Source organism: Chlorocebus sabaeus, chromosome 16, assembly GCF_047675955.1.
Source record: "Chlorocebus sabaeus isolate Y175 chromosome 16, mChlSab1.0.hap1, whole genome shotgun sequence".
Lineage (NCBI taxonomy): Eukaryota > Metazoa > Chordata > Mammalia > Primates > Cercopithecidae > Chlorocebus > Chlorocebus sabaeus.
The window spans coordinates 7,073,657-7,101,472 of record NC_132919.1 but is presented as its reverse complement, the minus strand read 5'-3'; the positions used below and the strand labels follow the sequence as shown (position 1 = coordinate 7,101,472).

The 27,816-nt window shown below is 54.2% G+C and overlaps 5 protein-coding genes across 7 annotated transcripts; 4 read left to right on the top strand and 1 right to left on the bottom strand.

Annotated features, from left to right (window-relative positions):
- Positions 1 to 228: 228 nt before the first annotated feature.
- CLDN7 (claudin 7) lies at positions 229 to 3,506 on the top strand. Of its 2 annotated transcripts, none has more exons than XM_037987372.2 (5): positions 229 to 1,276; positions 1,544 to 2,061; positions 2,895 to 3,059; positions 3,154 to 3,238; positions 3,344 to 3,506. In XM_037987372.2, the coding sequence occupies exons 2-5, from the start codon at positions 1,839 to 1,841 to the stop codon at positions 3,504 to 3,506; spliced, it is 636 nt and encodes a 211-aa protein (XP_037843300.1). In that variant the 5' UTR covers positions 229 to 1,276; positions 1,544 to 1,838. The 2 variants fall into 2 exon arrangements, with proteins under 2 accessions (XP_037843300.1, XP_037843299.1); XM_037987371.2 differs by lacking the exon at positions 229 to 1,276 and adding an exon at positions 1,287 to 1,391.
- Positions 3,507 to 3,965: 459 nt separating this feature from the next.
- Positions 3,966 to 11,461, bottom strand: ELP5 (elongator acetyltransferase complex subunit 5). Its single transcript, XM_008010104.3, has 8 exons — positions 11,077 to 11,461; positions 10,861 to 10,921; positions 10,693 to 10,773; positions 8,875 to 9,095; positions 7,489 to 7,670; positions 5,217 to 5,312; positions 4,974 to 5,074; positions 3,966 to 4,327 (listed from the first exon to the last, which is right to left on the bottom strand). Exons 1-8 carry the CDS (start codon positions 11,120 to 11,122, stop codon positions 4,213 to 4,215), a joined length of 903 nt encoding a protein of 300 aa, XP_008008295.3. The 5' UTR covers positions 11,123 to 11,461; the 3' UTR covers positions 3,966 to 4,212.
- A 197-nt stretch (positions 11,462 to 11,658) lies between these two features.
- Positions 11,659 to 19,271, top strand: CTDNEP1 (CTD nuclear envelope phosphatase 1). 2 transcript variants are annotated; one of them, XM_008010107.3, is made up of 9 exons: positions 11,659 to 12,481; positions 15,532 to 15,598; positions 15,693 to 15,811; positions 16,012 to 16,083; positions 16,500 to 16,616; positions 16,733 to 16,844; positions 18,230 to 18,314; positions 18,620 to 18,676; positions 18,914 to 19,271. In XM_008010107.3, coding segments are annotated over exons 1-9 (732 nt in total). In that variant the 5' UTR covers positions 11,659 to 12,379; the 3' UTR covers positions 18,915 to 19,271. The 2 variants fall into 2 exon arrangements, with proteins under 2 accessions (XP_008008298.1, XP_008008297.1); XM_008010106.3 differs by having other exon boundaries at positions 11,662 to 12,481; positions 18,620 to 19,271.
- Positions 19,272 to 20,351: 1,080 nt separating this feature from the next.
- GABARAP (GABA type A receptor-associated protein) lies at positions 20,352 to 22,397 on the top strand. The gene is made up of 4 exons (XM_008010101.3): positions 20,352 to 20,566; positions 21,139 to 21,217; positions 21,358 to 21,476; positions 21,896 to 22,397. Exons 1-4 carry the CDS (start codon positions 20,477 to 20,479, stop codon positions 21,959 to 21,961), a joined length of 354 nt encoding a protein of 117 aa, XP_008008292.1. The 5' UTR covers positions 20,352 to 20,476; the 3' UTR covers positions 21,962 to 22,397.
- Positions 22,398 to 23,343: 946 nt separating this feature from the next.
- Positions 23,344 to 27,773, top strand: PHF23 (PHD finger protein 23). The gene is made up of 5 exons (XM_008010100.2): positions 23,344 to 23,574; positions 25,152 to 25,183; positions 25,336 to 25,428; positions 26,040 to 26,877; positions 26,969 to 27,773. Exons 1-5 carry the CDS (start codon positions 23,541 to 23,543, stop codon positions 27,181 to 27,183), a joined length of 1,212 nt encoding a protein of 403 aa, XP_008008291.1. The 5' UTR covers positions 23,344 to 23,540; the 3' UTR covers positions 27,184 to 27,773.
- The last annotated feature ends 43 nt before the right edge of the window (positions 27,774 to 27,816 follow it).

The following is a 27,816-nucleotide window of genomic DNA, read 5'->3' as shown; positions in this document are numbered from 1 at the left end:
ACGCCTGTAATCCTGCACTTTAAGAGGCGGGGATGGGGGGATTGCTTGAGTTCAGGTGTTGGAGACCAGCCTGAGCAACACGGTGAAACCCCTTCTCCACCAAAAATACAAAAACTTTAGCTGGGCGTGGTGGTGTGCACCTGCGGTCCCAGCTACTGGGGACGCTGAGGCGGGGTGATCGCTTGAGCCCGGGAGGCGAGGCTGCAGTGAGCTGAGATTTGCACCTCTGCACTCCAGCCTGGGTAACACAGACCCCTCCCCTCTCAAACAAACAAACAAACAAAAAGACAAGGAGTAAAATAGGAAGCTCCAAAGCAGGAAAGGCAGGAAGGGGAGATGTCCAAAGATGAAGGAGGAAGGAGCAAAAGGCTGGAAGGGGTGCCAGGAGGAAGGAGGGAGCAACGCTTTGGGGAGACAGAGCAAAACTGCAGGGTGAGGGACCATGGACGACCACCTTAGAGAGCCAGATTATAGGGAGGACGGAACAGTGAGGGCGTGAGGGTGTGCACAGCAATAGGCAGTGCTCGGGAGGGAAAGAGAAACGGGCGAGTGTGGGGGAGGGGTGGGAAAGGTGGAGGATAGGTCTGAAAAGACTCAAAGGGAGGGGAACGATGGGTGTGGCCAAGACTCTGACCTAGCCCTCACCCCGCTCCCCACCCTCGGCCGGCTTTCGGTCCCAGTGGTTTCTTCCTCCAGTTAGGATCCTTGATGCCGGAGGGGCTAGTGGTAGGTGGGGAGGTTGAGTGCAAAGGGTTCAGGCTGTAAGTCATGTCGGGTTGGAATGGGGGCACAGGAAGGTGGGGCTGTTGGGGAGCCACGCTCAGAAGTCGGGTGTCTGTAGCAGAGCCAGAGAACCGGGACAGTGAAGCGGGTGCTGAAGGGGGCGACTCTCAGAGATCCGGCCAGGGCCCCCGAAGGTGGAATCGACTAGGGTAGGAGACAGAAGAAAAAGGAGAGCAGCGGGTGGGGGCGAAAGCAGGACCGGGGAGAGAGCACTTTGGACAGAACCCGGCGGGGAAAGGGCGGCGCGGAGGCTGGTCAGGGGCTCCCCGCAGCGTCCCAGGCGCACCTGTTGGGAAGAAGGGAAGGGGCATCCCGGTGTTCGAGGGAAATCCAGTCCGGAGGGGCTGATTCGGAGCTTGGGACTCCCGGGGAGCCACCGCCTCCTCCCCAGCGGCGGTCAAAACCGGGCAAGCGAAGGGGCGTGACCCTGGTGCTCAGGTTTCTTCCTCCTCACCTGGGCAAGGAGGGGTGGGGGCCACGACTTCCGGTTCAGGTGAGTGTCCCTTCGGTGACGTCAGGTCACCCTCGGCCGCCCCTCCGGTCCCGCCTTCCCCTCCCGCGCTCCCGGGGCCCGCGGGCCGCGCCCCCGACGCCCTACATATACTCAGGTGCGCCCCACCTGTCCGCCCGCACCTGCCGGCTCGCCTCCGAGCCACCCCTGCTGCGCACCGCAAACTCGGACTAACAGCCCAGGATACTTTGGGACTTGCCGGCGCCCAGAACCGCGCCCAGACGGCCCCTCCACCTTTTGTTTGGCTAGGGTCGCCGAGAGCGCCGGAGGGAACCGCCTGGCCTTCGGGGACCGCTTTTGTCTGGAACCACCCTCCCGGCGTATCCTATTCCCTCTGCTGCGAGGCCTTCGCTTCACTGGAGGGGTCGATTTGTGTGTACTTCGGTGACAAGATTTGCATTCACCTGACCCAAACTCTTTTTGTCTGTTTGGGTGACCGGAAAACTCCACCTCAAGTTTTCTTTCGTGGGGCTGCCCCCCAAGTGTCGTTTGTTTTACTGTAGGGTCTCCAGCCCGGCGCCCCCAGTGTTTTCTGAGGGCGGAAATGGCCAATTCGGGCCTGCAGTTGCTGGGCTTCTCCATGGCCCTGCTGGGCTGGGTGGGTCTGGTGGCCTGCACCGCCATCCCGCAGTGGCAGATGAGCTCCTATGCGGGCGACAACATCATCACGGCCCAGGCCATGTACAAGGGGCTGTGGATGGACTGCGTCACGCAGAGCACGGGGATGATGAGCTGCAAAATGTACGACTCGGTGCTCGCCCTGCCCGGTAAGGCCGCGGGACCGACGGGGCGGACGCGCCCCGGACCGAGGTGGCGGGGTGGCGCGCGTGGGAGAGCCGAAGCCCCACGCTGGGCGCCCTGGGTTGCCGTGGAGCTGCAGGACGGGGAAGTGGTCGGGTGGGGGCGGCGAGGCTGGGCGGGAGCGGGCCGGGGTTCTGGAGGCTGCACGTGGGCGCGCACCTCGGTCGCCCACGATCCTCTTCCGCCCCCCAACCCAGCCTAGTCCCTGGCTCCGAGCAGCGGTTCTTAGGCCAGAGCCGTCCCCTCCCCAATCCCTGGGCAGGCCACGGCCTCCGTCATCTCCCGCCCTTTTCTCAGACAGAAACGACCCCGGGACGCGGAGCACTGGGCGCGCCGAGGGCCGAAGGGCGGTGAGGCTGGTCACAGTGGGCCGCCGCCTGCGGCCTCTAATCTTATCGGCCGATTAGCCGAAGCCACAAACCCGGTGGCCTCGATAGCGGGCTCAGAGCAGGGCCGCCGGCTGGCATGTGCGCCGCGCGGGGCTCGGGCCACCGTCTCGGCTTCCCTTCGTTGCCCCTTTCACCCTTCCCCCTATACAGGGCAGTTTCACCGAAACCCCGGCGCCCCGGGCGGATCCTTAAGCGGAGAGGGCGGGGCGGGAGCAGGAAGGCCGCGCTGTTGGGAGGGGCGGGGACCTGCCCGTTTGGCCCAGGCCTCGGACACCTGGGCGCCCCTGGCCCGCGGCAGAACACGGCGCCGGACAGACGAGGTCCAGGGGTTAGTGGGCGCGGCCGGAGGCACGAAGGCTGGAGCCACCTGCATTTCCAGCAATGACGGTGCCCTTTCCCCTCGCCCGCAGCGGCTATGCAGGCCACTCGAGCCCTAATGGTGGTCTCCCTGGTGCTGGGCTTCCTGGCCATGTTTGTGGCCACGATGGGCATGAAGTGCACGCGCTGTGGGGGAGACGACAAAGTGAAGAAGGCCCGTATAGCCATGGGTGGAGGCATAATTTTCATCGTGGCAGGTGAGCCCCAAGGTTCTCCCATCTGGGACGAGCGAGGCTGGGCAAGGTGCCCGTTTGGGGACCCACTATACCGAAACCCTCATTCTCTCTCCAGGTCTTGCCGCCTTGATAGCTTGCTCCTGGTATGGCCATCAGATTGTCACAGACTTTTATAACCCCTTGATCCCTACCAACATTAAGTAAGTCTGGGAACCCTGCCTCCTAAGGGGACAGGTCTGGGGTCCGGGGATAGGGAGGAGGGCAGAGGCAGGTCAGGGTTTCTAACCACCCCTTTCTCTTCACAGGTATGAGTTTGGCCCTGCCATCTTTATTGGCTGGGCAGGGTCTGCCCTAGTCATCCTGGGAGGTGCACTGCTCTCCTGTTCCTGTCCTAGGAATGAGAGCAAGGCTGGGTACCATGCACCCCGCTCTTACCCTAAGTCTAACTCTTCCAAGGAGTATGTGTGACCTGGAATCTCCTGGCCCCAGCCTGACAGGCTGTGGGCGTGTCTAGATGGCTGAAAGGGCCTGGGGCTGAGCTCAGCCTGTGGGCAGGGTGCCGGACAAAGGCCTCCTGGTCACTCTGTCCCTGCACTCCATGTATAGTCCTCTTGGGTGGGGGGTGGGGAGGGTTGGTGGGAGAGACAAAAAGAGGGAGTGTGTGCTTTTTGTACAGTAATAAAAAGTAAGTTTTGGGAAGCAGGCTTTTTTTCCCTTCAGGGCTTCTCCTTTCCTCCCTTCTGGATCCTTGCAGGGAGCTTGGAACCTTACTGCACCTACTTCAGTTCAGAACACTTAGCGCCCCCGTGGCCTGCACACCATTCCTGGCCCCCAGACTCCATTGACAATAGACTAAAAGATGCAGGTGCTTGTATCTTGACATCCATTCCCACTTCCCTTATTTAAATAGCTACCAAAGTATTTCTTTTTTAATACAAAAATAAAGATTTTATTAGGTACGGGGATGTTCTACTCTCACATTATCCCGTGTCTTCATCCTACCTTCTGTCCTGATGAGACGCTGCTTCCTGGCTCACAGAGCAGGGATCCATAGACAAGGGGAACCAAGGTGGGGTAGGGACAGGGTAAGGCTAACACAAACAAGAGAAAGATGGTTCTGGGCCCAAAGTCTTCCTGCGCCCCCTCCAATGACAATCTAATCAAATCTGACCAGTCAAATATCTAGGTCGTCATCTGGGTCTTCTTGGTCCAGGTCATCATAAGCATCTGGCTCATAGAAAATGTGGCTGGTAGCCTGGCCTGGCCTAGGCCGCAGGAGAGCCTGCTGTCTGAGAAGGGAAGATTTGGTGCTGGTGAGGGTAGCTGACAGGTTGGGTCTGGATACTTTCTTCCAGGTGACTGTGACTCTCATTGAGGCAACCTGTTAGGCCTCCATGTCATTTTCTTGGTCCAAGTCCCTTTCTCTCACCTCCATGTTAGAGCTGAAGCACCATTTGGTACTGGAATAGATACCCTTGTACTGCTCTCCTAATAAAACCGTAAGTTCCTAGCAGCTTGGGGGCAAGGATCTTGTAGTCTTGCTTCATCCACCCACACACTGGGCACAGAACAGCAGGCATGCACTAAGCTCTTGTTAACCAGCCTTTGCCACGCCCATATAGCCTTCTGTCCTCCTAGCACCACTGCCTAGGGATAGGGCCACCTCTCAAGGGTCTGGTCTGGCTCAGCCCAGGCCCAGGGTGCTCTGGGGACAACTGGAGCTGTGACCCAAGGGTCTAAGGGAGAGAAAAGAGACATAAAGGCCCTCGGCCATTGTAGGGGGAATGGGTGGATCAAGAACTTGGACTTGTCTCTGGAGGTGGACTTCAGCCCCTATAAAGTCAGGTTAATCAATAACCTGCTGTTGCCCCACCTCTCCGTGGCCCAGATGCTGGGCTCTACTCAGGGATCCATGTACCCAGGTCCCGACCTTACTTTTCAGAGCTGAACTGGAAGGGCAGGATCAGGCTATCTCTGGCTTCTCTCTCTTTCTTGGACAGTTGAAGGTTAAAGGTCAAATGAGTTGTGGGATCCACCTGTAGGTACAAAGGATGCTGCCACTCTGCCCCATCCCTAGAATCCCTGACCCCACCCCCAACCTCTGCAGCTTTTATTCTCTCCCCTTTGACCAGACCCTAAACTACATTTCCTTATTCTGGCCCTGGCATTCTTAGATACCGGGGGTATATGAGGATCGGAGCAGGGCTGGGACTCTACAGAGGGTCCCTCTTGGAGATCCAGGCTGAAGTCTGGAAGTATGGAGAACCACTGAGTCTGGAGAGAAAAAAGAAAAGAGTTTTTTCATCTTACTGAAGAAACTAGAGAGACTCTAGGACCTCACATCCTCAGCCCCCAGTCACCTATTTCACTGCTTTCAGCCCCTGCCCTCAACTTTTAATTTTTTTTTGAGACAGGGTCTGGCTTTGTTGCCCAGGCTGGAGTACAGTGGCGTGATCTTGGCTCACTGCAACCTCCACCTCCCAGGTTCAAGTGATTCTCCTGCCTCAGCCTCTCGAGTAGCTGGGATTACAGGCACGTGCTACCACGCCCAGCTAACTTTTGAATTTTTAGTAGAGATGGGGTTTCTCTGTGTTGGCCAGGCTGGTCTCGAACCACTAATCTCAGGTGATCTGCCCACCTCAGCCTCCCAAAATGTGGGGATTACAGGTGTAAGCCACTGTGCCCAGCCTCTATTTTATTTTCAAAAGTGAAAGCAAGTTTATTAAGGAAGTAAAGGAATAAAAGGATGGCTACTCCTTAGGCAGAGCAGCCCCACTTACTCTTTTTTTGAGACAGAGTCTCACTCTGTTGCCTAGGCTGGAGTGCAGTGGCATGTTCCTGGCTCACCTCCACCTCCACCTCCCAGGTTCAAGTGATTCTCCCACCTCAGCCTCCCGAGTAGCTGGGACTACAGGCACCCACCGCTATGCCCAGCTAATTTTTGTATTTTTAGTAGAGACGGGGTTTCATCATGTTGGCCAGGTTGGTCTTGAACTCCTGACCTCAGGTGATCTGCCCACCTCTGCTTCCCAAAGTGCTGGGATTACAGGTGTGAGCCACCTTGCCCAGCCCCACTTACATTTTTTTTTTTTTTTTTTTTTGAGGAGTCTCACTCTGTTGCCCAGGCTGGAGTGCAGTGGCATGATCTTGGCTCACTGCAGCCTCTGCCTCCCGGGTTCAAGCGATTCTCTTGCCTTAGCCTCCAGAGTAGCTGGGACTACAGGTGTGTGCACCATGCCCGGCTAATTTTTTTTTTTTTTTTTTTTTTTTTTGAGACGGAGTCTGGCTCTGTCGCCCAGGCTGGAGTGCAGTGGCCGGATCTCAGCTCACTGCAAGCTCCGCCTCCCGGGTTCCCGCCATTCTCCTGCCTCAGCCTCCCGAGTAGCTGGGACTACAGGCGCCCGCCACATCGCCTGGCTAGTTTTTTGTATTTTTTAGTAGAGACGGGGTTTCACCGGGTTAGCCAGGATGGTCTCGATCTCCTGACCTCGTGATCCACCCGTCTTGGCCTCCCAAAGTGCTGGGATTACAGGCTTGAGCCACCGCGCCCGGCCGCCCGGCTAATTTTTGTATTTTTAGTATAGATGGGATTTCACCATGTTGGCCAGACTCGTCTCAAACTCCTGACCTCACGCAATCTGCCTACCTTGGCCCCCCAAAGTGCTGGGATTACGGGCGTGAGCCACCTTGCCTGGGCCCCACTTACACTTTATAATCTTGGTAAGTGACTTAAATTTAAACCTCCCTGGGCCGCGTGCAGTGGCTCACACCTGTAATCCCAGCACTTTGGGAGACCAAGGCCAGAGGATGGCTTGACCCCAGTAATTCAAGACCAGCCTGGGCAACAGGGTGAGATCCCACCTATATAAAAAACTAACAAGCTGGCTGGCTGTGGTGCTACGTGCCTGTGTTCCCAGCTCCAGCTACACCAGAGGCTGAGGCAGGAGGATCACTTGAGCATGGGAGGTCAAAGCTGCCGTGAGCTATGATTGCACCACAGCACAGCAGCCCGGGCCACAGAGTGAGACCTTGTCCAAAAAAAAAAAAAGAAAAGAAACAAGGAAAAAAACCCCTCCCTGTATTGGCTTTACCACCTGAAAAACTGTGATAATAAAACAATCTACCTTACACCATAGCTGAGAAGATTAAATGAGGTAAGTGATGGAAAACACTGAGAGATACCCAATCAGCTTTTTTTTAAAAAAGGTCTCCCTGAGGGCCGGGCACACTCACTCACATCTGTAATCCTAGCACTTTGGGAGGCTGAGGTGGGAGGATCACTTGAGCCCAGGAGTTTGAGACCACCCTGACCACCACAGTGAAACCCCATCTCTAAAAAAAGTTTGTTTTTAGTGTCTCCTTGAAATATCAGCATTTTCATTGTTCTTCCCATCGTGCCACTCCTTTCTCTGCCCCCAATTTCCAGTCCTTCCCTGTTGGTTCTTCTGACCTGGTCAGTTGGGCGCTGTCGGGGCCTCCGACACAGGATGTGGGCCGAGGCCTGGCCCTTTGTACCGCCCAGGGTCACCTCAGTCTGCGCAAGGCTGCTGAGAGCTCCCACAGGGCCTGGTCCGTGAAGCTCTTCATGTAGCAAGCCCAGCACACTCACTTTCCCCGCCGGGGAGCTGTCACCTAGAGACGGACAAGACATGTAGGATAGTAGGGAGCATTCAGGTTGGTGGCCTGGGAGCAAACAGTGAAGAGAAAAGGAGAGAGCCCCACAATTCCATCACAGTGCTGCCAAAATCCTGACTTCCCTTGGCCAATCTCACTACCGTGCTCTGAGCCTCCTCCAGCCCACACCTTAATCTCCTCTATTATCCCCGTGTAAAGCTGATCAAGGCACCGCTCTAACTTCTATCCTTCAGCAGCTCCTCCGCCTTCAGGATGGAATGAACACTTCTAGCAGGTGGTGTCCACTTACTTTCTAGCCTCATCTCTTACACACGGAAGTACCTGTAGTTTCTGGAACTTCCCAAGATCTCAGTCAGTGCCTTTAGAGGGTGTCAGGCGCTATGCTAAATGCTTTAACACAATGTTTGAATCCTTACAAAGGTCAGCATTTTTAGGTTAAACCATATGAAATCACTGACATTTAACAATTTTTTTCTTTTTTTTTTGAGACAGAGTCTTGCTGTCACCAAGGCTACAGTGCAGTGGCGCAATCCTGGCTCACTGCAACCACTGCCACCCGGGTTCAGCAATTCTGCCTCAGTCTCCCGAGTAGCTGGACTACAGGCGCGCGCCACCACGCCTGGCAAATTTTTGTATTTTTAGTAGAGACGGGGTTTCAGCATCTTGGCCAGGCTTGTCTTGAACTCCTGACCTCATGATCCACCTGTCTCGGCCTCCCAAAGTGCTGGGATTACAGGCGTGAGCCACCGCGTCCAGCCGAGAGTGCCCTTCTTTAAGGTACCCTGTGCATGTCCTATATCATCATGGCCTTTATCAGACCATCTTGTAACTGCCTGTTTACTTATCTCCATCTTTTATGGGACTTTGAGCTCCTGGAAGGCAAGGACCCAGCTACAGTCAGTCTGTATTTTGCCATTATCTAGAATTGTACCTGACATATTATATGTATTTACTATTGATTTGTTAAATAAATGAATGAGTGAAACAAATGAGTAAAAAAATAACTTGGAGGAAAAAAAGCAAATGGTAGATGGCATTAAGGGGAAGCAAAAAAAAAAAAAAAAACAGACAAAAAGTTCAAAAAAATGAAAAAAGGTCTGACTGGAGAACCCAGACGTTTCTTCTAGGGTAGAAAGGAAAAGGGGCACACTCCTTGGCAGAGGGAGATACATGAGGGGAAACAATGAAGGAGAGGTCTCACCAGGACAGGAGTCCTGATGGCTCACAGCATGCAGGGCCTGGCAGACTGTGGTGCAAGGAAGGTGAAGCAGCAGCCAGCTGAGTGAATCGAGAGCAATGGTGACAGGACCGGGATCTGTCCTCTTGCATATGGCTCTCAAGGCTCCCAGCGGCCCCCCAGGAAGGGCCTCCTCAGTTTTTGACCAGTTGAGAGGGTCTCTGAAGAAGTCATGGTAAACCAGCCTGCAAAGGGAAAACACGACACAATATAATATTGCTCCTTCCCCCCAGAGGATCACAAAGTTCATCCTCTGATCTTTGTGGTTCTGTTTTCTCCATTTTCATGAATCTCCTAAATATTAGTGAAAGAGTATTACTGAGAGATAGCAATGATTGAGAGCACAGACTTTGGTGTCTGACAGCCTGACCTCCAAGCTTGCCTTTGCGACTTGTTGCCCAAGGTCAGCTAAATGATAAATTATCATTTAGACTCAGTTGCTTCATTGGTGAACTGAGATGCCAACCTCTAAGCACTCAGCACAGTGCTTGACACATAGTGTATGCCTCATAAATGTTAGTTATCACCATCATCACATATTTCCTGAGTGTGGCACCTAAAGTTTATCACTCTGGATAAAAAATGAGAAAGCAGAGGACATGAGACTTGGTTCCTGCCTGTAGAACAGCTTAAAGAAAGTAAAAAATTAAGTCATGGAGTACCAACTACAGAAAAAAATAACAGCTCAGAAAAGGTAGACCAGCAAAGATAGCAGAACTTTTTTTTCCCCCAGATATCTCTTGTTTATCTTCTGGTTCTCTTGTGGAATGCCCTCCTTTTTTTCTTGAGACAGAGTTTCGCTCTTGTTGCCTGGGCTGGAATGCAATGGCGCGATCTCTGCTCACCACAACCTCTGCCTCCCAGGTTCAAGCGATTCTCCTGCCTCAGCCTCCCGAGTAGCTGGAATTATAGGCATGTGCCACCATGCCCAGCTAATTTTTTGTATTTTTAGTAGAGATGGGGTTTCTCCACGTTGGTCAGGCTGGTCTCGAACTCCCGACCTCAGGTGACCCACCCGCCTCAGCCTCCCAAAGTGCTGGGATTAAAGGCGTGAACCACCACACCTGGCCATGGAATGCCATCTTAACATACACCACCACCTCTATCACAACAATGGCTGATGCAAAATTAGATAAGATGTAAACTACTATCATTATCCACTGAGTTGCCCAGACTAGGAAGTAGAAAGCATCCTACTAATGGTTCTTAATGTCTCCTGATCAGGCATATGGCTGGGTTTAGGGACTTCCTTATCTTTTTTTTCTCCCCCACATTAGTCAATAAATCCTGGAAATGCTACCCACTAAAGTCCTTTACATGTGTTCTAAACTTTCCATCTCTAATGCCACTGCCTTAAACCAGGCCTCTATCACTTTCTACCATTATTCCCTAAAATTCATTAGGCCAGGAACAGGTCTGTCTCATTCACTGCCAGCTCCAGTATCTTGCACAGCACAGGGTTTATAGTTGGTGCTCGGTACATACGAACCTTAATAGTGAACCTGGATTAATGGATTACTGCAATACCCTTCCCACATGTTCTCCCTATCTCCAGGCTATTTCTCTCTCAACTTCTATGATCTTTGCTTTGGATTCCCCAAATATTCATCACTCCTCATTACTCCTCTTACTAATTCTTGCCTCCTGAAAGACCCATATCTAATTCTTCAATGAATATTTAAGGAACTGCTACTATATACTAGGTTCTGCGCTTGTTATAAATAAATTTCCTTAGCAATAGACGTCTCCAATTTAATCAAATCTTTTCCAACTGGTACTTACCGATTGTTGATATCAGAGTCAAAACCTTCACGAAACTCTTCCTCGCTCACTTCACAGCCCAGGATATGCACTTGCTCCCCACTAAGGCAGAGATGAGGGGGGACTGTCAAAGAGTGGGCACAGGTTCTCTATCCAGGGTAGGCTGAGGAGACACCGTGGGATACTCACCACAGTGCAGATTTCTTGACAAGCGCCTTCAAGAGACTGCGCCCCTCCCACTCCACGGAATCTGCACAGCGAGGGACGGATAGAGTGTGAGGGCGCTAGGATTACCACCTTCGCGAACCCGTCGCGATCTCCACACCTAGCCTGTGACCCATGGCCCTCCTCTCCACTTCCGTCCCTTCAGCCAGACCCGAACCCCCCTGTGCCGCTGGCTCTCACCCCGAAGCAGCACCAGGCCGCCCAAGGATAACAGCGAGTCCAACATCCCCAACTCGCGTCCGGTCCCTGCTCTGGCGCCCTCTGATAGCGTCACGACCCACTGTCCCGCCCCCTCGGGGTGAAACGGGCGGGGCACTCGGGCATCCTCCCACCATTAAGACCTAACATAGTCTGGAATGAGAGGTGATTATGTTCACTATTCCCAGGGGGGGCGCTCACGAGGAGGGCGCCCCTCCCCGAGCCCTGGCGCACAGTCGTACGGACAACGACCCCTTCTACATTTTCACTGTGACCGGGACAGGAAGAGCAGTTGGGGCAGTTGTCAGTGGGAGGGGGAAGAGGACCCACAAACCCCCCGCGAGGGTCCTAACTGCGGGGACAAGTGACGGCCTCCGCCCCGCCCACGCAGTTCGAGGCGGGGCCTGCTTTGCCTCAGGCCCCGCCCCGCGGCCACCTTCTGCGCGTGCGCAATACTGCAGCCTCGTTCGGAGTGCTTCTGACTTTCCTTATACCTACCCCCATAGACCGCGCAGGGGGAACTTAGTCCCGGTGAACCGAATACACGTCACCACCGGAAGCAGTGTCAAAGGGGAAGAGAGGGGGAAAGACAGGAGGAGGGAGTCCTTTGGGCGGTAAAATGGCGCCTGTCAGAGTGGGAAACCCAGCTGCAGAGGCTGCAGCCCCGCTCCCCAGCGGCTAAAGGACCCCCAAGCTCGGGGAGGGGGAGGCCGCTCCGGCCAGTGCTCCGCGCCCTTCGGCTCCCCCTCCCCCTCCTTCCCTGCTCCTTCGCTCTGCAGGGCCGTTCTCCGCTGCCGCGGCCCTTTGCGCGCCACTGCCCCCGCCCTCCCCGTTCCTGCGGGCAGCCCCCTAGCGCGCCTGCGCAGCGGGCCACTCTCCGCTTTCCCCCTTCCCCTCCCCCTCCCTTTTCCCTTCCTCCCTTTTCCCTAGCCCCCTCCCCCACTGCCCCCTCCCCCAATTATCCTTCCCCTTCCCTCCTGGTCTCGGAGGACCCCATCCTAGCCCGACCTGTCTCGGCCCGCAACCTCCCCGAAGCCGTCGGTGCCACTCCCAGCCCATGTGGGCCCCCGCGGGCTGCCCACGCCTGTCCCCCAGCTCCCCGTTCCGCTGGGCTTTCCCCTCGCCAGGGGTGGCTTTCTGAGCCGCCCGCTCCGTGCCCCTCTCTGCAGCCTCTCCTGCCACTCGGGGCCCCCGTTCCCCCTCCCGGCGGCGGGGGGCTGCCCCCGGGGGGCTGGCGGAGCTGGGCCGCGGGGGCCCCGGGGCCGGCGGTGCCGGGGTCATCGGGATGATGCGGACGCAGTGTCTGCTGGGGCTGCGCACGTTCGTGGCCTTCGCCGCCAAGCTCTGGAGCTTCTTCATTTACCTTTTGCGGAGGCAGATCCGCACGGTGAGCCAGGGTGGGCGCTGGCGGTGTTGGGGACGTCTGTCCGTGGTGGTCAGGGGTTTTCGGAGTGTCGGGCTTCTGTTTGGGCCTAGGAATGGAGTCCTGGCTGGGGCTTTTCTCGCCAGAGAATTGGGCACCCTAAGCGGGGCTTGGGCTGGGGAGGACGGAGACCCTTGTAATAGAACCCAGCCTTTGGGGGTTTTGATGGGGCTAGATGGGTCAGGATTTGGTAACTCTTGGGGGCTAAGGTGGTGGGTGGGGCGCTCTTTTCAGAAAGCTGGAGTTGTTGCTAAAGAAACCGAGAGGCGGGGAACACCTGTTTGATGACAGCCAGATCTGTTGATGTGGGCTTGTGAAAGACCCTGTTTGGAACCTCGGTGTTTGGTCCCATAACAAGAGACAGACAGACTTGTGTGTCAAGGGTGGAGGTGGGTGGGAGGACTTGTTACAAACAAGGACTGGAACTTGGCCCTGGGTGTGAAGGAGAAACCCGAGGTTCCCATTAAGAGAACTCTTCCAAAAAGACTGAAAATTTATTTCATAGTGTGAGTGTAGGTATCTGGATTTATAGAGGACTAAAGCAGATGCTTTTATGATGGGCCTCTTTAATTGTGGGAGGAAGTTCAAGGTGGGTGCTGTGCCCACCATTAAAGTTTGGGTGTCAGAGAACAGCACTGGTCAGTTGTAAGGCTTGAATCTGAGGACATGTTTGCTTCTCCAGGAGAGCCTAGCATTCTGAGGGATACTGTCTGGATGGACCCAAGCATCTCTGGGTCCCCTCCCCCTTAGCTTTTCTCCAAGGTCAGAGCTCCTTCAGCTAACAGCACTTTTAAATGAATGTGCTCTTGTGGTCTCACCACCACCAGGGAGAATCCTCGGAAGGAGTCTGGGGAGAATTTAGTAAGCAGAGATAAAGGTTCTGGGTCTGTACTCTGGTCTGTATCCCTTAGCATACCTCAATACAGTTTGAAAGAATAAACCCAGGTTGGGGTGACCTGGGGTCCAGGGAATTTCCAGAAAGCCCTCAGTGGTAGTGGTGGTTGACTTAACTGATTTGGGAGAATGGGTCTGGTCTTGGATTCATTCTCTCCTTTACCAGTCTGCTTCCACTTCCTGATTTAGGGCGTGAACACTACAGGATGGTTGTGTCTCTAGGTTGTGGCCCGGAGACAAGAGCTAGGAGCCAAAAAAAATTTAGAGTCAGAGATGCTGGGATATATGTGGGGCTATCTCCTGGGGTTTTCTTTTCTTTTCTGAGACAGTCTCGCTCTGTCGCCCAGGCTGGAGTGCAGTGGCGCGATCTCGGCTCACTGCAACCTCCACCTCCTGGGTTCAAGCGATTCTCTTGCTTCAGCCTCTTGAATAGCTGGAATTACAGGCACCCACCACCACACCTGGCTAATTCTTGTAATTTTAGTAGAGATGGGTTTTCACCATGTTGGCCAGGCTGGTCTCAAACTCCTGACCTCAAGTGATCTGCCCGCCTTGGCCTCCCAAAGTGCTGGGATTGAGCCACTGTGCCCGGCCTCTTGGGGTTTTCTTTATGGGTTGACTGCCATCTTCTCTAACGTTCTCGCTCTAACACATCAGTTTTCTGGGTATAGGGAGTGGTGCTTCAGCTCATCCACAGGTTACTTCCAAAATTGCTCTCCTTTGGGCAGCACTGACCCCACAGTCTTTTGTCCTCCCTTCCCTTCCAATCTGGTTTCTTTCCCCACCCCCTTTCTGGCAGATGCTTGGAGCATTCCCCACATGCCCAGCATATGCAACCCGAGATAGCAAGGCTGGACACCGGAGCTGTTTCGGACCTCATCATGGCCCAGGGAGAAAAGAAGGGCAGATCTTGACTAGCGGGACAGAGCCCTTTGGGTTTACAAGGGAGAGCCTGGTTCTGGTGTGGCTTGGGGCCTAGGTATGCACTGAAGAGGCTTTGTGCCTTTGAAGAAAAGTGTGGAGGAGGGAATTGCCAGGCTTTGCATAGGGAGATGTGCGTATTAGGAAATAGGAACCCCTAGAGAAGGCTTGGAGAAGCAGAGCTGGAAGGATGAAGTGGTGACGTCCTTGTCCCTTATTCACCTCTCACTTACGGCCCTGACTTCACTCTGGCCTTCTCCAAACCCTGCCAGTCAGCCTGGCAGGGGCTTTCCAGTGTTCTTTGCCTCGCCCTGGGTACCAGGATAAGGGGACTGTTCAGAGGGCTGAGGTTCTCTGAACTTGTGACTTGGCTAGAAGAGACAGAAGTGGACAGGTGGCTGGTTAAAATAGGCCTGGTGGCTTCTAGCCAGAGGAACTTAGCTGACCTGACAACCTCTGGATTCCCTTATTCTATATTCCCATTAAGGACCCAGGAATCTCCTCCTGACTCCTACTCCCTGTGCATAGGGAGTCTGAGGCTCTCAGTTCCCAATGTGAGATGATGGTAGTTGCTACAAATAATTCTTGGGGTGAAGGTTGCATTGTGGGGGTCATTTCTTTGTTCAGTGTAGCAGGATAATATCATAGTTAAGAGGGCAGGTTCAGCCGGGCCAGGGGTTCACACCTGTAATCCCAACACTTTGGGAGGCCTTAAAACAGGAATAACAGTAGTATTAGGGTTGTTTTGAGGATTACATGAAAAAGGCCAGGCGTGGTGGCTCATTCCTGTAATCCTAGCACTTTGGGAGGCCAAGGCAGGAGGATCACAAGATCAGGAGGATCACAAGGCAGGAGGATCACAAGACCAGCCAGGCCAATATGGTGAAACCCCATCTCTACTAGAAATACGAAAATGAGCCAGGCGTGGTGGTGGGCGCCTGTAGTCCCAGCTACTAGGGAGGCTGAGGCAGGAGAATTGCTTGAACTCGGGTGACGGAGGTTGCAGTGAGCCGAGATCGCGCCACTGCACTCCAGCCTGGGCAACAGAGCGAGACTCCATCTCAAAAAAAAAAAAAAAGAAATAATCCTAAATTACATACACAGTACCTGTGGTAAATGTTCAGTATGTGCTCCTTGTTACTGTTACTGGGGAAGACTTCCTTATCAAGGGTTTCAATCCTCTTTTGTGCTATTTGTAGGTAATTCAGTACCAAACTGTTCGATATGATATCCTCCCCTTATCTCCTGTGTCCCGGAATCGGCTAGGTAAGTATGTGGTGGGAAGCCTCCTTTAGGGTGAAGTAGGGGCCAGCTTTGGGCCAGAGGTTGGTCAATATTATTCTTCCCCACTGTGGTTCAGCCCAGGTGAAGAGGAAGATCCTGGTGCTGGATCTGGATGAGACACTTATTCACTCCCACCATGATGGGGTCCTGAGGCCCACAGTCCGGCCTGGTACGCCTCCTGACTTCATCCTCAAGGTGTGTGGTGGTGGGGAGTGATGAAATGGTTCCATCTGTTCCTCTGCCCAGACCTGGACTCCCTTTCCCAGTCCCAGAGCATCTGTCTCCATCCACTGGCATCAGTGTCAGTCTGGAGGAGGGAAGCAGGTAGGTGGGGCATTTTCTAGGCCTGGGTTGTGGTGGTCATGACTTCCCCCAGCCCATCTGTTCTTCTATAGGTGGTAATAGACAAACATCCTGTCCGGTTTTTTGTACATAAGAGGCCCCATGTGGATTTCTTCCTGGAAGTGGTGAGTTTTGGAGAGCTAAAGGGGGCTCTGTAATGAAGGGATGGTTTTAGGGCTCTGGGGATTCGGAGGATTTGGAGGAAGGCGTGAGGAGAAATGGGTAAGAGCAGTTTTTGAGAGGGGAGGATGTGGAATGGTGGGGAAGTAGCTTTCAGTACTTGGGGTTCATCTGTTGTGCTGATGTAATTCTTTTCTGCCAGCATCTTTCTCTTTTGCTTGCATTTCTGAATCTTAAGAGCGTAGGATGCCTAACACTGAGTTTGGAGGTTTGGGTTGGGGGTTCAGAATTTCATGTTCTCCGAGACATTTGATGTTGATGGAAGGCCTGAAGGACTATGCTGTTGCCCTTCTGAAAGATAACTATGTCTAAAGGAATCATCACCTTGTATGGCATCGCCCTCTCCCCTAATCTATTTCAGGTGAGCCAGTGGTACGAGCTGGTGGTGTTTACAGCAAGCATGGAGATCTATGGCTCTGCTGTGGCAGATAAACTGGACAATAGCAGAAGCATTCTTAAGAGGAGATACTACAGACAGGTAAGCTAGAATCCCAGTCTAAGAGTGTGACTTGGGAGGGAGGCCACCAGGGAGGGATCTGGGTTTGAGGAAAGTATCCTGGAGAGAGGCCTACTACATAATCCTCTGCCTTCCAGCACTGCACTTTGGAGTTGGGCAGCTACATCAAGGACCTCTCTGTGGTCCACAGTGACCTCTCCAGCATTGTGATCCTGGATAACTCCCCAGGGGCTTACAGGAGCCATCCAGGTACGGGGGAAGGTGGTAAGGCTGGCAGGACCAGAACATGGTTCTGAGAAGGTATTTTCCCAGGAGACCTGGGCTTTGGTCCTTGAGAGCCGGGATTGCCTAGATCATCCCTAGTTTGCGAAAAGTCCAAATGCAAGTTATTTTTCTGTTTCAAGTGAGATACCATATATGTCCATTTCATAAGTCAGATTTCTTATATCATTTTTTTCTTTTTTAAAATTTATTTTTGGCCGGGCACCGTGGCTCATGCCCGTAATCCCAGCACTTTGGGAAGCCAAGGCAGGTGGATCACCAGGTCAGAAGTTCGAGACCAGCGTGACAAACATGGTGAAACCCCGTCTCTACTAAAAATAGAAAAAACTAGCCAGGCGTGGTGGCATGTGCCTATAATCCCAGCTACTCGGGAGGCTGAGGCAGGACAATCACTTGCACCTGGGAGGCGGAGGTTGCAGTGAGCCGAGATCGCACCATTGCACTCCAGCCTGGGTGACAGAGCGAGACTCCGTCTCAAAAAAAAAATTAAAAAATAAATTTTTTAATTTTTGAGATAGGATCTCACTCTGTTGGCCAGGCTGCAGTGCAGCATCATGATCATAGCTCACTGCAGCCTCGATCTCCCAGACTCAAGTGATCCTTTTGCCTCAGTCTCCACAGTAGTTGGAACTATAGGCGTGCACCACCATGCCCAGCGTTATTTATTTATTTATTTATTTATTTATTTATTATTTACCAGATGGAGTCTCGCACTGTTGCCTGGGCTGGAATGCAGTGGCATGATCTCGGCTTACTGCAACCTCCGACTCCCAGGTTCAAGCGATTCTCCTGCCCCAGCCTCCCACATAGCTGGGACTACAGGCACCTGCCACCACGCACAGCTAATTTTTTGTATTTTTAGTAGCGACGGAGTTTCACCATGTTGGCCAGGCTGGTCTTGAACTCCTGACCTTGTGATTCGCCCGCCTTGGCCTCCCAAAGTGCTGAGATTACAGGCGTAAGCCACCACCCCGGCCAATTTTTTGATTTTTAGTAGAGGAGGGATCTCATTGTGTTGCCCAGGCTGGACTCAAACTCCTGAGCTCAAGTGATCCTCCCACCTCGGCCTCTCAAAGTGTTGGGATAACAGCTGTGAGCCACTGCGCCTGGCCAAGTGTGTTTCAAGTGAGGCACAATGGCAGTTAGTTTGACTAGAAGCATCAATAAGTATGAGACCTGGTGATTAAAACTTAATATTGGAGCATAAATCAGGAAAGTTTTACTTAGGTTGTTGACTTCCAGTAGTGGGAAGTATATGTTTTTAATAATAATTTCTCCTTCCCTCCAAGAAGATAAAAACACCCAGTCTCTTGAATTCTGTTTCTCCTCATCTGCATTTTCACCCACCCTAGACAATGCCATCCCCATCAAATCGTGGTTCAGTGACCCCAGCGACACAGCCCTTCTCAACCTGCTCCCGATGCTGGATGCCCTCAGGTAAGGGAAGTGGGCTCTGGACACTTGGATATCTGAAGAAAGGAGGAGGTGGGGGATCCTCAGAGGGAATAAAAAACGTTTGTCCTGTTTTAACTCTCTTCCCTTAAGAATTTAACATTTGGAACCAGGTCTTCTTACCTAAAAGCTCATCACTTTAGCGAGTAGGCTGTCGGCAAATTGAACCTATCTAATCATGAATATGGTGATAATTTAGGTCCCACATCTCCAGTGATGCCGCCTTACATGAATGTTGTGAGGGTATCAACTATAAGGTACTCTACCAATGCAAGTTATTGTCACCCCAGGTTCACCGCTGATGTTCGTTCCGTGCTGAGCCGAAACCTTCACCAACATCGGCTCTGGTGACAGCTGCTCCCCCTCCACCTGAGTTGGGGTGGGGGGGAAAGGGAGGACGAGCCCTTAGGATGCCGTCTGATGCCCTGTCCAATGTGAGGACTGCCTGGGCAGGGTCTGCCCCTCCCACCCCTCTCTGCCCTGGGAGCCCTACACTCCACTTGGAGTCTGGATGGACACATGGGCCGGGGGCTCTGAAGCAGCCTCACTCTTAACTTCGTGTTCACACTCCTTGGAAACCCCAGACTGGGATACAGGCGGAAGCCTAGGAGACCGAATCAGTGTGTGTGAAGAGGCAGGACTGGCCAGAGTGACAGACATACGGTGATCCAGGAGGCTCAAAGAGAAGCCAAGTCAGCTTTGTTGTAATTGGATTTTTTTTAAAACTCTTGGACAAAACTGATCTAATTCTTCACTCCTGCTCCAAGGGCTGGGCTGTGGGTGGGATACTGGGATTTTGGGCCACTGGATTTTCCCTAAATTTGTCCCCCCTTTCCTCTCCTTCTATTTTTCTCTCCTTAGATTCCCTCAGACCTGTAACCAGCTTTGTGTCTTTTTTCCTTTCCTCTCTTTTAAACCATGCATTATAACTTTGAAACCAAAGCGGCCCCAGGTCCTTCTCTGGGGTTTTGGGAAGTGAAGGGAGGGAACTTTGTTTACATGCACCCTTTCCCCCGGGCAGAGGGGGAAGAGACTGCTGTTGGACTCAAGGGGCAGGGGGAAAGGTGGTGTTGAGTATGGGCATGCAATAATGAATGTGGCCACCAGATGCTTTGGCGGGAAGGGCCGAGGATGTGCGCGCTGGTGGGGAGTGGAAGGATACCTTCGGAGCAGCAGGCTAGAAAGCAAGAAAGGAGAAACCTGGACGGCCAAAGGGCGTAGAGCTGGAGAAACGTCGGGCTTCGTCTGGGGTACTGACGTGGACAGGCTAAGCGGGCGCTGGCCCCACTAGGCTGGCGCCCCGACCTCCGCTGTCCGGAGAGGCGTCGGTCCCCACTCTCCGCCGTCGCCCAGCCGGCCCCGCCTCCCCGGCGCCCTCCCAAGCCGGCCCTACTTCGCGCACCCGCCACGTGACGCTCCGCCCTCTTTGAGATCACATGATTACACTCAGCAACCCTGCGGTGTTCCTCCGCGCTGGCGTAGTCCCTACCCCTCCAACCTCCTCTCCAGTCCCTATTGGTCTACTCATTCTTGGCACTTAAGCGTTCTGTACATCTCTCCAAACATCTGTTTTCTTTTTGACTTCTTTCTTCTGGAGATCATCTCCGCTACTTGGGTACTACTTTGTTTTGGTGTCAACGGCCGCCTTCAGCGTAGCAATACGGTTCGTGAATAGCTAACCTTGTAATTGTCTCTGCTGTTCCTCTACGTTGTTTCCGAAAGGAACTTGGAGAAGCAAGTCTCGTATGATGATTACCATATCTTACTCCTCTTCAGCCCCAGCTTCGTTGAGGGGAAGGTTGGGGAACAGGTTTAGAGTTATTTTCGATGACCAAAAGCCAACCGTCTTTGCTACGTCACCTGCGTAGCCCACAAATTGATTCCAAAGCGATTACGCTAATGGCGTGAGGGGGCCGGTCAGTGGGTGGTGCTACGCTAGCAGCGTTAGCACCGCTGAGGTAGTGGCGTATCTTAGTGGGGGGGCCGTCCCCGATAGTCAGGGGCGGGGTTGGTGAATAGGGAAGTGGCGCAAATTCGTGGATCGCTCCGCTGAATCCGCCCGCGCGTCGCCGCCGTCGCCGCCGCCCCCCGTCCCGGCCCCCCCGGGTTCCCTCAGCCCAGCCCGGTCCAGCCCGGTTCCCGGGAGGATGAAGTTCGTGTACAAAGAAGAGCATCCGTTCGAGAAGCGCCGCTCTGAGGGCGAGAAAATCCGAAAGAAATACCCGGACCGGGTGCCGGTGAGGACAGAAGCCAGGGCCGAGGGCGCGGGACGCTTACGCTGACGCCACAGCCTGGCCTTGGATCTGGGACGGGCAGCGTAAGGATCAGGCTGCTGGCTGTGTTGGGGTTGGGAGCGAGCCTGAAACTGCTGTCTTTGGGACCGAGGATGAAAGGAGTGGGGTAGTGATGGACATGGGGTTGAGAGGGATGTGGACAGGAGAGAGAAACCTTAGCATTTGTGTGAGTGGAGGCCTTAGAGAGTTTGACAGCCTGAGCCTCAAATGGCCATACCCCCAACTAGCTAAGGTTGCGAGATTGAATCACTAGTGGACCCAGACAAGTCATCTCCGTCTGATTAAGATAGTTGTTTATGGTGACGCCCTATTCGGTGGATGGATCTTGGATATTTAAATAAGCTCCAGTCAGTGAGGTCAGGATCTCTGGGACTCAGTGCTGCACCGCGTGTACAAAGACAAAGAGATGAGTCTGGGGTAGATTTAGGTACTAGGAATATTGTTACTTGAGTTCCTGACAGGTGCAGCTTTGGCGCTGCATTCCTTCTGTCTGCTAATTTTCATCTCTTTATCAGGTGATAGTAGAAAAGGCTCCCAAAGCTCGGATAGGAGACCTGGACAAAAAGAAATACCTGGTGCCTTCTGATCTCACAGGTGGGAACCTGACCCAAGGCTCAGGCTTGCTTCTCGTGGGTGGGAGTGCAGTCTCTGCGGGAGAAGGCTCCACCTAGCAGCTGTTCTTTTGAGGGCATTTTTGATCTCTGTGACTTTCTTGCACCTTGTATCTTTTGCAGTTGGTCAGTTCTACTTCTTGATCCGGAAGCGAATTCATCTCCGAGCTGAGGACGCCTTGTTTTTCTTTGTCAACAATGTCATTCCACCCACCAGTGCCACAATGGGTCAGCTCTACCAGGTATGGTGACTGGGAAGTGGTGGAGGCTTTGGAGAGGAATCTTGGAAGAGCGTGAGGGGAAGAAAGTGTTGTTACATCAGTAGTTTTGGACTAGCTTCCTCGCTTGCCTTAACATTTCATAATAGCCGTGGTTTGGGGGTTGGGACAGAACAGTAGGAGCAGAGAGAAGGAAAGAGAACAGTGAGCTAGAGAAACTGTTCGGGACTCTTCCCAGTCTCCCTCCCCATTCCAAAGCAGCAGAAAACAGTTTGAGGCCTTTTTTGCCCAGGACTGCAGAGATTATATTGCTCGTGTGCTAGGCCTTGGAGTCAGTGAAGGAGTCGGGCACTGGTTTCTGGTTCTAGAAGAAAGTGTCTGGGTCGTGGTTGGTTTAAGTAACTGGAGCCCTGTTGCTGAACAGTTTTCTGCCTTCATCCCAGGAACACCATGAAGAAGACTTCTTTCTCTACATTGCCTACAGTGATGAAAGTGTCTACGGTCTGTGAAGCTGCTGTCCCTGAGCTGGAGGGGGGTCTCATTCTACAAAGAGAGAGGTGGCCCCCTTTTCTTGACCTCCTCCTCCTTCAAGCTCAAACACCACCTCCCTTATTCAGGACGGGCACTTCTTAATGTTTGAGGCTTTCTCTCCAGCCTCTCTTAGGAGGGGTAATGGTGGAGTTGGCATCTTGTACCTCTCCTTTCTCCTTTCTTCCCCTTTCTCTGCCCGCCTTTCCTATCCTGCTTTAGACTTCTTGATTGTCAGTCTCTGTCACATCCAGTGATTGTTTTGGTTTCTGTTCCCTTTCTGACTGCCCAAGGGGCTCAGAACCCCAGCAATCCCTTCCTTTCACTACCTTCTTTTTTGGGGGTAGTTGGAAGGGACTGAAATTGTGGGGGGAAAGGTAGGAGGCACATCAATAAAGAGGAAACCACCAAGCTGAACTGAATTTTGCCTTGTGTTGCTCCCCTCGTCCCGCTGATTTTTAGTCTTTCCCAGGTGTCAGTGGGTTTCAGTGGTGGGGAAAGGAGTATTGGGTACAAGCTGGAGGAATAGAAGTATATTTTGGTTTATTCTGTCCATGTTGGGCTTTTCCCTGTCTGCAAAAAGAGGGTGCTTTTTTGTGATGGAATGGAATACTGAGGATTATTTCATGAAACTTTAGTTTTATAACATGTATGTGAAACTGAATGTTAAAAATGCTCAGGTAAAACTTTTTTTTTTTTTTTTACTGTGGGTTCCTGTGGAGAAAGTTCCAAAGTACCTGCTTTAGGTGAACATCCACATTTGCTAGAACATTCTAATTAAGGAAGATATTTTCATGTGTGTAAGCTAGTAAAACGGCTGTTCTCAGTTGCATGTCACTTGGCTAGACTTTTGCCGGTGTGTGGGATTCGGCAGAGTGGAATCAGGGAGGGAGAAGACTGGGACGGGGAGCCATTATCGCCAGGAATACTTCATCTCCCAGCAATCATTTCTCCGGCAGGCCGGAAGTGGGGTGGTCCCTCGGGGGAGAAAGAAGCTGCAGAACGAGGCAGTATGGTGGCCGAGAGTTCTAATCCCTTCTTCCTCTTCTTTCTTGGTCCCGCCCAGCCTACATCTCCCAGGGGCCTGCGCGCGCACTTCCGCTCTCCCCTCTGGCTCCCGGTCTCCCCGCCACTCCCCGGGGGAGGGGAGCGGCTTGGTGCGCCTGCGCCAGCCTGTGGCTTTCTGGGAATCAAAGTTCCGGAGGCTCATGCGGTCCCTTTTCCGCTGTCCCTGGACGGACTACAAAACCCTTGGTGCACTGCGCCTCGGCGCCGGCGGAGGGAGGAGGGAGAGAAGAGGAGGGAGGGAGGAGAGAGGAGGAGGAGGAGGAGGAGGAGGGAGCAGGCGGCCGGCGGCGCGGGGGGAGGGGGCCCGGTCCGGGAGTGCGGGAGGCAGTGGTAGAGGGAGGTGGCGGCAGCGGCTAGCGGACTCGAGTCTCAACCGGGCTGAGGCGGACACTTCTGTGGAGCGAAGCAGTGGGAGCATCGAGCACTAGAGGCGGCACCGGGATCCCCGGCTCCGGGGAGGGGGGCGCCGGACCGGGAGGAGGGGAGGGGGCGATGCTGGAAGCCATGGCGGAACCCAGTCCCGAAGGTGAGCTTTCGACCGGCGCGGAGCGCTGAGCCGGCGGGGGGGCGGACGAGGAATCAATTGGCAAACTTGGAGGTCGAGCCCCGAAGCCCAGCGGGGGAGTTCGGGGAGGGGGTCGGGAGGTTGGCCCTGGAGGTGGGAGAGCGACGAGTTGAGAGACCTTGGAGAAAGAGGAGTGGGAGACTGGGCTGGGGTAGTTGGAGATCAGACGGTGTGGGGGTGCGGGGGATAGGAGCTTGAAATCCGGAGCCTCGGGGGTTAGGGCCCGAAAGGGCCACCGGCAGATTGGGGCCCTGGAACTGGAAGGTTGGGGAAATCCAGTGGCCGGGAGTTGCTCAGGAGGGAGGACGTAGAAGAGGCTGAGTGAGGGGCCCGGTAGTTCGCCGAGGTGGGGTAGTTTGTGGCGGTGGTACGGGAGCTCCGAATAGTTGCCGCCGGAGAATGCCCGGTGATTGTCGGAGGGGTGGGCAGGTAGTTGTGGGGAGAAGAGGGGGTCTGGGTATTGTCTACGGCAGACGGACCTGTACCGGGGGGTAGTTGTGGAGAGAGCGAGCCAGGAAGCGAGGCGAGCTGGGTAGTTGTAGGGGGTGGTGGGGCGGGGTGGGGGGGTTAAGACCGGCGACTTGCGGGGGGGTTAGGGTTGGTCCGCGAGGGTTAGAGCCTGGGAGTTGCTGAGGGTGAGGGGGGCATCGGTGGCAGCAGCGGTGGCTGCTGTGGAGAGAGAGTGGCTGGTTGGGGGGAAGGGGCTGGAGTTGAGGGTCCATAGCCTAGTGACTGGGTGGTGAGTACGGGGGCGGAGGGGGGGCGGCGGCGGCCGGAGTGGGCTCGGAACAGGGCCGGGGGGCCCGGCGGGGAGCCCGGGGAGCTCGAAACGAGGAGGGGCCAAAGCCCCGGATGGGGGCGGAGGGACGGCGAAATTGTGGGGAGCGCGGTATGGGGGGGGCAGGTGGGGCCGCGTCCGGGTTAGAGCTCCCGGGTCTGTCCCGGCCGTGAAGTAGCGTTGGATGCGTGTGCCTGTGTGTGTTTGGGGTGGGGGTGAGGGGCGCGCCGGGCCGCGTGCTCGAGTAGAAGGGGCCGGAGGGCGGGGAGCGGTTCGGCGTGGTCATCCTGGACCCTGGGGGCCGGCGGGCGGCGTGTGCGGTCTCGGAGGGCCTGAGGCGGTGGAGCGCGGTCGGGTAGGAACTCGGGGCTCTGGACGCATGTGAAGGACGGGGGCGGCGGGCGGCGGGCGGCGGCCCGGACGCGGACCCGGGAGCGGTAAGGTGGGGTGGGGCGCTGAGGGATCCGAGTAGACTAGAGTGGAGAGAGACCGTGAGTTGGGGGGGGGGGGCGGGGCGCCGGGCCTCCGGTTGGGGGAAGGGGAGCGCTATAGCGAGGCCTCAGAGGGCGCCGCGCCCAGGCTCCGCCCCTCGCGGGGCGGAAGGGGTAGCAGGGGCGGATCCAACACAGCTGGGGGCCTGCTGGCCGGGCAGAGGGACCTGGGAGAGCCGGGGGTTCACTTAGGAACAACAGGGTTTAGAGGAGGAATTTTACACAGACTGTTTCCTAGTGTCTTGACTCAGCTTTTATTGCTTTTCCAGATCCACCTCCGACCCTGAAGCCAGAGACTCAGGTGAGATTTCCCTGATCTTTGCAGCCTAGTAGCCTTGCCTGACAACGCCCCCGCCCCCCTTTTCTAGACGCCTCACTTGGGGACTGTGTCTCTGGGAATGCCCTTCTTAAACTGTGTGGCTTTCCATGTGATCCATGTCTCCTTCCTTTCAGCCACCAGAGAAACGGCGGAGAACAATTGAGGATTTCAACAAATTCTGCAGTTTTGTTTTGGCATATGCTGGTTACATCCCCCCTAGCAAAGAGGTAGGGGCAAGAGAATTACTGACTTGAGGCTGGTGTCGTGGGACTAGAGAGTGGCTGTTGTTCAAATAGAACTGTATTGCTTTAGAGGAGGAGGCCCCTAGACATATGTAAGACTAGAGGGAAGTTGGAGATTCTTAGGACTGTGGTAGGAAAGCTGGTATGCAGGGAGTGGATGGCAGGGCTAGCTAGCTTGAACAGCAGTGAAAAAGCAAGGGGGATCTGGAGTTGCTGGTCGAGATTTTGGCAGCCTTGAGGTGCTGTGAATAGGTGTTTATGGATAAATTTTAGGGAGATGAAAATGGTAACAAATGAGGCTACACAGAAAAAGAGCTAAGGACATACGGCTCTGGTCTGGGGGACACCGTGTTCCACAGGCCCTGGGCGGGGCAGCGGTGAAATATCAAGACTCGAAGGTGGAGGTAACACGGAGTGGTCACGAGGACATGCTGATGGGAATTGGGGTGGGGAGAAGTTTTGGGAGTACAGTGGGATTTAGTGGTTGAGGTAGACGACATTTTGGGGTAAATCTAGTCACTCCTTTTCAAGCTGGGTTTGTGGAGGGGCTGAGATGACACGGGTTCCGCTGACCCTGGTCTCTTTCCCCTTTTAAGGAAAGTGACTGGCCCGCCTCTGGCTCCAGCTCTCCATTGCGAGGAGAGAGTGCGGCCGACAGTGATGGCTGGGACTCGGCCCCCTCAGATCTTCGAACCATCCAGACTTTTGTTAAGAAAGCAAAGTCATCCAAGAGAAGGGCAGCCCAAGCAGGTCCCACCCAGCCAGGACCCCCAAGGTCCACTTTCTCTCGTCTGCAGGCCCCCGACAGTGCTACCTTGCTTGAGAAGATGAAGCTCAAGGACTCTCTCTTTGATCTGGATGGGCCCAAGGTGGCATCTCCTTTGTCCCCCACATCCCTGACACATACCTCCCGGCCCCCTGCTGCTCTTACCCCCGTGCCCCTTTCCCAGGGGGACCTCTCCCATCCTCCTCGAAAGAAGGACCGAAAGAACCGAAAGTTGGGGCCAGGAGCTGGGGCTGGCTTTGGGGTGCTTCGGAGGCCTCGGCCAACTCCTGGGGATGGGGAAAAGAGATCTCGAATCAAGAAGAGCAAGAAGCGGAAGTTAAAAAAGGCAGAACGGGGGGATAGACTCCCACCTCCTGGGCCTCCCCAGGCACCCCCCAGTGATACAGACTCTGAAGAGGAGGAGGAAGAGGAGGAAGAGGAAGAAGAGGAAGAGATGGCAACAGTGGTAGGGGGTGAAGCCCCAGCCCCTGTGCTCCCAACACCCCCCGAGGCTCCTAGGCCCCCTGCCACAGTGCACCCTGAAGGAGTCCCTCCTACTGACAGTGAAAGCAAGGAGGTGGGCAGCACTGAAACAAGCCAAGATGGAGATGCCAGCTCCAGTGAAGGCGAGATGCGGGTCATGGATGAGGACATCATGGTAGAATCAGGTGAGAGGTTTGGGCTGGGGCGAGGGGTTTGAGGGTGTTGTGGATCCAACAACTGCTCAGGCAGAATACCAAACAAACCTTTTTTCCCCAGGTGATGACTCATGGGATCTGATCACGTGTTACTGTCGAAAGCCCTTTGCAGGGCGGCCCATGATTGAGTGCAGCCTGTGTGGGACGTGGATCCACCTCTCCTGTGCTAAGATTAAGAAGACCAACGTCCCTGACTTCTTTTATTGCCAGAAATGCAAGGAACTGAGGCCAGAGGCCCGGCGGTTAGGGGGGCCTCCCAAATCTGGAGAGCCCTGACAGCACCAACTTTAGCCTGGAACTTCCAAATGATAACATGATTTGGGAACTGAGTCTCAGGGTCCTCAGCCTACCCCCTGGAGCTTGGATACTGTCCGCACTTCAAGGCAGGAATTCCCAAGGGAGACTTGTTTGAAAATGAGTGTCTCACTTTCCTACCCTATCCGTCCTCCCCACTCTGAACTTGAAATTGAACCCATTACGGTTGCGGGTGGGAGGCTGTGTCTCTAGACACCTAATCTCTGTCTCTTGGACCTGCCACCATCACTTTCTGGGTCAGGATTGGAATTGGGATGGAATGGGACAGTTGTCTATAAAACTCTAGTGTAAATATTAGCACTCCCCTCCCTCATCTTTTCTTCTATTTCACTCCCCATTTATTTTCTTCTACACCGGTTGTATTTTTAATTTTGGACTTCCCCTACTGGGCATGGCAGCTCAAAGGTGGAGTACTAGAGCCTGGCCAAGCAAGGAAGGAAAGCAGAAAGGTGACGATTCTCACTCACCTCTTTTGTTTTTAATAATATTGGCCGCTGTTTGTACAGACAGCCTGCGTGTTGTAAATAAAGCAGAGTGGGCTCTTTTGTGTTGATAGCCCTCACTGTCCTGCTTGGGAGGGAGGCTTTGGTGGCT

Bases quoted from the DNA above. Each gene is read 5' to 3' on its own strand.
- CTDNEP1 (XM_008010106.3), top strand. From the start codon at position 12,380: ATGATGCGGACGCAGTGTCTGCTGGGGCTGCGCACGTTCGTGGCCTTC. The intron at 12,482-15,531 runs GTGAGCCAGGGT...TGCTATTTGTAG, and splicing joins TGCGGAGGCAGATCCGCACG to GTAATTCAGTACCAAACTGT. The intron at 16,845-18,229 runs GTACGGGGGAAG...CACCCACCCTAG, and splicing joins GGCTTACAGGAGCCATCCAG to ACAATGCCATCCCCATCAAA.
- ELP5 (XM_008010104.3), bottom strand. From the start codon at position 11,122: ATGTTGGACTCGCTGTTATCCTTGGGCGGCCTGGTGCTGCTTCGGG. The intron at 10,922-11,076 runs GTGAGAGCCAGC...CTCGCTGTGCAG, and splicing joins CGGCCTGGTGCTGCTTCGGG to ATTCCGTGGAGTGGGAGGGG. The intron at 10,774-10,860 runs GTGAGTATCCCA...TCTCTGCCTTAG, and splicing joins GTCAAGAAATCTGCACTGTG to TGGGGAGCAAGTGCATATCC.
- GABARAP (XM_008010101.3), top strand. From the start codon at position 20,477: ATGAAGTTCGTGTACAAAGAAGAGCATCCGTTCGAGAAGCGCCGCTCT. The intron at 21,218-21,357 runs GTGGGAACCTGA...TATCTTTTGCAG, and splicing joins GGTGCCTTCTGATCTCACAG to TTGGTCAGTTCTACTTCTTG. The intron at 21,477-21,895 runs GTATGGTGACTG...CCTTCATCCCAG, and splicing joins CAATGGGTCAGCTCTACCAG to GAACACCATGAAGAAGACTT.
- PHF23 (XM_008010100.2), top strand. From the start codon at position 23,541: ATGCTGGAAGCCATGGCGGAACCCAGTCCCGAAG. The intron at 25,184-25,335 runs GTGAGATTTCCC...CCTTCCTTTCAG, and splicing joins CCCTGAAGCCAGAGACTCAG to CCACCAGAGAAACGGCGGAG. The intron at 25,429-26,039 runs GTAGGGGCAAGA...TCCCCTTTTAAG, and splicing joins ACATCCCCCCTAGCAAAGAG to GAAAGTGACTGGCCCGCCTC.
- CLDN7 (XM_037987372.2), top strand. From the start codon at position 1,839: ATGGCCAATTCGGGCCTGCAGTTGCTGGGCTTCTCCATGGCCCTGCTG. The intron at 3,060-3,153 runs GTGAGCCCCAAG...TTCTCTCTCCAG, and splicing joins CATAATTTTCATCGTGGCAG to GTCTTGCCGCCTTGATAGCT. The intron at 3,239-3,343 runs GTAAGTCTGGGA...TTCTCTTCACAG, and splicing joins TTGATCCCTACCAACATTAA to GTATGAGTTTGGCCCTGCCA.